This window comes from Trachymyrmex cornetzi, unplaced genomic scaffold (assembly GCF_001594075.2).
Source record: "Trachymyrmex cornetzi isolate Tcor2-1 unplaced genomic scaffold, Tcor1.1 scaffold454, whole genome shotgun sequence".
In the NCBI taxonomy this organism is placed as follows: domain Eukaryota; kingdom Metazoa; phylum Arthropoda; class Insecta; order Hymenoptera; family Formicidae; genus Trachymyrmex; species Trachymyrmex cornetzi.
Genome location: NW_017299334.1, coordinates 404,073 through 411,773, shown reverse-complemented (window position 1 = coordinate 411,773; position 7,701 = coordinate 404,073). Strand labels below are relative to the sequence as shown.

At 32.1% G+C, this 7,701-nt stretch overlaps 1 protein-coding gene across 1 annotated transcript; it reads right to left on the bottom strand.

The window, feature by feature from the left end:
- Positions 1 to 554: 554 nt before the first annotated feature.
- On the bottom strand, positions 555 to 7,252 carry LOC108764823 (uncharacterized). The gene is made up of 6 exons (XM_018513211.1): positions 7,014 to 7,252; positions 6,788 to 6,964; positions 4,609 to 5,033; positions 2,896 to 3,315; positions 1,861 to 2,286; positions 555 to 1,211 (listed from the first exon to the last, which is right to left on the bottom strand). Exons 1-6 carry the CDS (start codon positions 7,020 to 7,022, stop codon positions 695 to 697), a joined length of 1,974 nt encoding a protein of 657 aa, XP_018368713.1. The 5' UTR covers positions 7,023 to 7,252; the 3' UTR covers positions 555 to 694.
- Positions 7,253 to 7,701: the final 449 nt, after the last annotated feature.

Below are 7,701 nucleotides of genomic sequence, written 5' to 3'. Positions count from 1 at the left end.
CGGTTAAAATCTCCATATTACCTTGTCGAGATACATACTATAGGTTCATTATGAGTTGGCAACTTTTTATTATATTCTTTATATATTCTTTTTTAGTAGTTAATTTATATAAAAATTACCATTTAAATGTTGAGAAATAAAATTTTTGTATAAATCAATATATATATATTATTTATTTTACTTAAAAAATAAGTAAAATTCTAAATTTAAATTCTTGAAATTGTCAAAAATTAAAACTAAAAAACAAGATCCAATAAGAATTAAAGCATTAATTAATTTTTGTTAAAAAGTTTATTCAAATTACTTAGTTAAACTTTTTGACTGCAATAAATTAAAAGATTTTATTTAATATAATAAAAATAGACGAGCCAAACAAAGTCTTAATAATAAGTTATCAAAAAACAAACCAATTTATTTTAACAAACGTTTCGACCCTGATTGGGTCATTTTCATTGGGAAGTTGCGATTAAAAAAAGCACAATAGAAGAACTACAAAAATATATTTCAAAACGAAGTACAATAACAATTAGATTAGACATAAACATACGGTCGGTGATTCCAGTGAGATAGCGACATGATGTAAAATTTTTCGTTTATATGACATTAAAATGTCTAGCACATCGAATTATAAAGAGATATTTGATGATCTTTTCTCACGAATCACGTCTTTAGTAACTATATTTTTAATTTAATTTCAGCGTAAGAGACTAAAGCGTTGAGAATCTTCGACGATATCAATATTCTTCAAAAGATCGATGCTTTTGTTTGTGTTGGCTTTCGGTCTATCAATCATCGTTGCATTGTCGCAATTCGCACAATCTTTCTCTGTAGTCCCGATCAATTTTTGCGCATTAGTTTCATAATTCTCCGTTCTGACATAATCTTCGTCGATGCTTAGTTTATGATTGAGAGGTACAATAGAATCTCTTACGATACCATCACTGTTAACCAAATCCGAATAAATTTCTGAATCATTATCCGATACAAGACCTCCATCTTTCTCGTTTTTTTCGTCCAAACTCATCTCGTGGTACCGCGATATAGGAAGACTGGCTATATCTGAATTTTTATTCTCTATAAACTTCGACTCCTCGACCACGGAATGATCAGACAAATGTTTGGTGATCGATTCTAAGGGAGACATTATCTTCTTCGCAAATTCTTGCCGCTCCTCGGGTTCCATCAATTCTGATTTGTGTATGATATCATTCCTAGAAGTCAAATTAAAAATATTAAATACATAATTAAATTACGAAGACATCGAGTATTTTCAATTTCTTTGCGATAAATATGAGAGTGAAGCAATTATTTTAAGTTACAATTTGCAAAACAAACTTTAAGTTTGTTCTATAAGTAAAGATTTTTTTCAGAATTTTTAATATAATTTTTCAGAATTTTTTATTAATTTCAGAATTTTTTAATATTTAAATAATTTTATTACTTTTTAGAAAATTTCTCACATTTTTTATACAAATTGATTCTCGTTTTTTATAAATACCAATAAAATCTACATTTTTGCTAGAATTTTTTATACATGTATGTGAATTCTAAAACATATATATATTATTCTATAAGATTCTTTATTCTATAATTTCTAATAAAATTTTATAAAATTTGAAAAAGTTTATAAAACAGAAAAGAAATTTATAAAACAAAAAATCGTAGAAATTTTAGAATATTTCTTAATTTATAGACATGAAAAATTTTAAGAAGAGATATAGAGGTTTCTCAGTATTTCTAAAAAGATCAATTTGTATACAAATTTTAAGCAACATTTTCACCAGAGTAGTTTTTTTAAGTGGATTTAATCGACGAAATGATAAGAAGCAAAGATGATTAGCGATAAGTTGAGAACCGCACCTGTAAATTTTATTCTTTCTTCGAGGATACAAGTTTAAATGAAATATCATTTGTTTTCTCTCTTCTTCTTCCGATATAGGCGTAGGACTAGGTCCAGTTAGGAGAGGTATAGGTTGCGGGGATGAGGCATAAAATTTTGGCCCACGATATTGAATGGGTCTTCTGAGATCGTAATCGTCTATAGACGATTGCGGCCTGGTCCAACTTGTCTTTTTATTTTGCTCCACAAGATCGGTAATAGGATAGATGTCAAGCATCACGCTGAACGGCTTTGGTTTACGGTTCTTTGCTAAAGTGTTTGTCGAGTAAGAGCCGGTGGTTTCGTACTGCGGTTCCGTTATGATAGGTTTGTTGTAAGTGATTAAAGGTCGAGAATATACAGGATCGTAATAAGGGCTATATCGATGTACTCCAGTCGGAGAGAATCTAAAAAAGATTAATTTGATTAGTACTTAAAATAAATTATAGGTATATTAGGATAAAATTGGGTAATATTAGACAACAGCTAGTATCAGATAAAATAATTGCTTAAAATGTTAGACGTATGTGTAGTATCTTAAATAATTCTCATGTCCAATATCAACTGTTATCCAATATCACTCGGTCTTCTCATAATTGTATTAATTAATTTTTTATAATTATAATATAATAACACAGTGCAATAAAGGACTAATTGTATGAAAAATTAGATTCAGAATGAGTTAGTTTCCACTTATAATTTAAAAGATGTTCTGTGAGCACAAGTTTTACACTTTCGATGTATTGTAACTAAAAAATTATACACTGAGCCTTGTATTTATGACAACTTTATTCACCACATTGTAAACTACATCATATGTGGAAACTAACTCGTTTAACCGAATCAATTTTTTGTTTTTCAACAAGATACATAATTACTTTCATGGTCTAACGTTATTTTCAGATCTGTATTTGTCTAAATTTTAGATGCTTTAACAAAATCGTTCTTTCCATATTAATATCTAATATTCTCACTATCTTAGATTCACAAATTACAACAATTTCCATTTTACAAACCTCACGTTAGATGTAGCTAAAAGATTAACGTCAGCTGGATGTTTCGGTTTGTATTGGTAAAAAGGATCGTTACTGTACACCGCCGATTTGACCGGATATGATGGAGGCGTCTCGATCTCCTCCGATTTATCGTTGTTGGACATCATCTCCTCCATATCGGGGATCAGATCGTACTTCTTCGGGTTCATGTAGACACCGGTAAATTTGATGCCGCGATTCGGCATCTCGGAGTTGTTTGTCAGATACTTGATGATGTCCTGGATGCTCCTGGATGCGTACGGGTATCGGTATTGCGTCAACTGTGGATACCTCGGCCGTTTGAACGACGTCGGGTGCGGCGTCTTGAATTCCCAGTGAAACGGCGTGGGCCGCGCCAGCTCCTCCGTGCTCACAACCTCGTCCATATCTGGATGTTTGTATCTGCCAAATTGATGAAGAACTACCCGTGTCAATCTGACCGGTGCGTAAAAATTACCTGACGCGTTATATAAATTTTTGCGATATCATTATGATCGGCTCTCTCTTTCTTTACACGTCACGATGAAATGTAAGCGAGTGGTGAACGACGTTGTCGGTGAGAGAGTCTGTGCAATGTGCAATTTATATATAGAATCAACTTGACGCGCAATGACACAATGTTACCTAATGTAGAAAGTATTCCCTGTATATCATCATAAAAATGATGTCAATGATATTCATATTTTTGGGTTTATTGATGAGAGAATTGAGCCGTCAATATAACATCCATTTGCGCGATATGCTAATTCTTCCGCGTTGCATTGTGCGAAGATCATGATATTTTGCCAAATGGACACTTACTAATCGTTGCCTGTCGTTTAAGTAAAAAACATTTTCGGCTCTTAACAATTGATTTTGATGAATGACGATTCGAAGAAATTGACTATGCCATTAAGATAATCGTTGAGATTAATCACACTGAGAGACAAGTTTTTGGTATTTGTGACTATAATTGTGTAGTAAAATAGTTATAACTGGAAGCTCTATTTTTTTTATATTTTTGTTGTTATAATGTTAGAAATCCTTTTTTAGAGAAATTTAATACTGTACACTCTAAATTTCTTGCAGTGAAATCTCACTTCAAGAATGTGAAAATGCAACCATTCTTAAAAAAAGTGAAAATATTTCACTTTTTGTAAAAAAATTACGATCTTCACTCTTTTTAGAGTAAAATCTCATTTAAAAAAAATGAGGTTTTACTCCTTTGAAGTAAAAATTCACTTTAAAAAGAGTGAAAATTGTCATTCTTTTTTAAGAAGTGAAATATTTTCACTTTTTTTAAAGAGTGATTGTATTTTCACTTTCTTGGAGTGAGATTTCACTGTAAGAAATTTAGAGTGTAAGTATTAAATTGGTTAGTAATTAATTACTTTATTTTAAATATATTAAAAGCACTAACGTTAATGCTTTTAATATTCAAAATAAACGATCACCATCCAATTTAATATTTGCAATATTAAATTTTTCTAAGGGATAACAATTACATTTAGAATTCTCTATACAGATCATTCCAGCAATATTACAGCAACATTTTAACATTCCAGCAATAACATTTCAAACGTTGCTGCAAACTTCTGTGCTATATAGATTTATATACCAAAAAGAATAAATGACTGTCTCCGAAAACGACAATAAATTATTACAATCACAAATACTAAAAACTTTTCTCTCAGTGCACGATGATATGTAGTTCACCTCTGTCTCACACGATAAACGATCGCATGATTATCGAACAATTGCTTGGACTCGGGTTCCTCATTTTCATTGGCATCTTCTATGGATTTCAGCACTCTCTTCCGTTGCTTGAAATTGTGCAGATTCTGCGTTCTCATCTCAGGCCCATTCGCTGTCATAATGCGCGTCTCGGCTGGTATTATATCGCCTGTTGTATTCCGTTGAATAAGACTTTCGTAGTTCTCATCGTCCGAACGATCTTCCATTAAAAGATCGCTCGTACGATTAATCATAGCTTCGTACAAATTCGTGGAGTTAATAGGCTTTTTCGAGAGATTTGGTGATTTCTTGAGAGCATTTTGTAGTATGTATATATGTTTTGTTTCCTGATTGATTTTACTATTCCCCGTCGTGGCGGACGTAAAATCGTACATAAATATCGCCACCTATGATGATATTAAACTAAATGGTTTATTCAAATTGTGTTAATTCAATTTAAGATAAATATGTTAGGAAATAACACAAATATTATGTAAAAAAATAAAACAAAAAATATAAAAATGTTGAATATTAATTTAACACAAAATGTTCAAATAATACAATGTCATGATGATTAACTCTCGGGTATTAAAAATTTAATACAAAAACATTTTAATAATAACCGGTTTTAATACAAACAAAATATTTTTTTTATAATACCAAGCCATTTTAATAAAATTATTGTTTTTAATATCTGCTAGATAAAATAAAATTTAGCTTGTTTCGTAAAATTTTAGTTAACTAAACGTTAACATTACGCTACTTTTGAGAGCAACACAATGTTAGTTCTTAATTGACATTGAAAAATTTAATATCTAGTTTCACTGTAGAAAGAAAATAAATGATTGCAAAGCGAAATTGTACAATTGTACAATTAACAATTTATAAATCAGCGAATGATATTTATATATACAGCTTTTGAAACAACAAAGGTGCAATTAACCCATGTTCCCAACTGACAGACGATGGTTAATCTGTACCGAAACACAGTTAACGCCCTATATGTGAAGCGTGTAGAAATCTTCACTCGCTTGGCTCCCCATGCATAGAAGGAATACCCAAAGATTCACGGTGAAATTACAATTCCACACACGTCTTCAACATTAATCACCGGAGAAAACGCGCAAACTATAATTATGCCTATTGTTCTTCGCGCGTGGAAGAAATTCGCGAAAAACTCCGTACCATTTGATTATCGTCATCTCGGAGGCACGTGTAACAAAATCGTGCGAAACAGGATGCTTCACGAATCAACAGACTTTTCGATGTGCAAGGTCATCGTCCGACACAAGTTGTACGATAGAACATGTAGTGAAATCATCGATTGTAAGATATGAACGGATATGAATAATATATATTATGTAGATAGGTACACATCGCTTCATCTATTCAGTTGTAACTCATTATTTCATATTCCTTAATCCTGAAGATTTAACTACCTCAATACTTTGATTACCCAACTGATTTTGGCATTAAACTGAATAAATCTAGTGTATTATTTTAATACTTCATTGTTAATGGTTTGTTTAATATAATTTATATTGTTTATTCAATGTCTTAAATATTTAGTAAAATCATTTTTAATCGGATAGAAACTATCATTCACAAATCAGACTGTCAATTTTACGTATCACTCAAATATATATAACTTGCGTGCGTCCCATTTGATGCTCGCAACTCTCACAAGCATTATTTGTTCTTGTTCAACATTTGATAAACAATGAAAATGGAATTCAAGATCGTTGCGAACGCCAAGTGGTTAACGTAGCCAAAATGTTACCAAGCTATTTGTAATATGATATTAATGCTTTCTTATCAATCAGGATTATTATTACGCCACGACAGATGTAACCAAACGAATAAATCCATATTTATATAACGAAAAAAGATATATTGATTGTCAAAATATGTAAGAAAAAACTGAAATATACTCGATAAATACAGTAATTAAAATTATTTGTCATGTAATTATGGCAATACCGATCAATATTATTCTTTTTTCATTTTTCTACTTTTTAATTTTTCTGCTTTAATTTTTCCATTTTATGAGCTCTGATTATAAATTTCAATTATAAGCTTCAGTTGTGTCCCGAAATATTTTCTAACACTTGACAAATGTAACAAATAATTAATTAATAATTCTGCACACTCGATTACTCACCAGTATTACCGTTACCACCACCATAACTCCGATCGCAAGTTTTCTCACAATTAAACCGTAGCGACTCCTGTTATATCGATCACCGCGATCAGAATAAAGCCCTAGCTCAGATGTACTTATGGCGGATCTCCTGCCAGTTTCAAGCATCGCCTTCTGAGAGGTCTGGTGACTGATATCCTTTACGATTACACATTAGGATGATACTGAGCTTAATTAATCAGCTTACCGTTGACATGCCTCAAATTGTCGATTTATTTCACCTTGCCATTGCGGTCAGTTGTAAACGCAAACGATCGACAGGTGTTCGTCGGCAATGATTATTTTGACAAACGAAGAAGAAGACTATTTTAGCCCGATGGTAGTGTTTTAGGCCCGACTTAGACCTTTTTAACTCAATAGTTTGCTATTTCAAACTATATAAAGCACACGACGTTACTCTTTCACTGCTACCCACGCAACTAACGATCAAGCATTTCTCGGCACGCAGTTTTCACTTAGTGATTCTATCAGTGCCGTGGAGATTTCCTTTGTTTGTGGGGGAGGCTCGTTATGGTAAGTAGAAGGCAGATGGTTATGGGCTACTTATTTTGATGCCAGGACTCGAGTGCCACCGGAGCATACATGCAAGGAAAATCTCTCACCGCGTTCCGGTGCTCGACCTGCTAAATACGCTACTAACGTTCCATTTTCGTCCACTCATTCGTCAAAGCGACATCGTAATTTCTTGCCCGTGATATATACTTTTGTCACAAGTGTCTACACGCAAGTATCAGGAATAATAGAAAGCGGTTGGACACTTGCAGCGAGGATTTTAATATGTTTATTATACGGAATAGGTACTTATATGTATAAATCTATAGAAATTTACTGTAAATTACTGCGAGTTATAAATAAAAATTGTCCTTTCAAAAAAC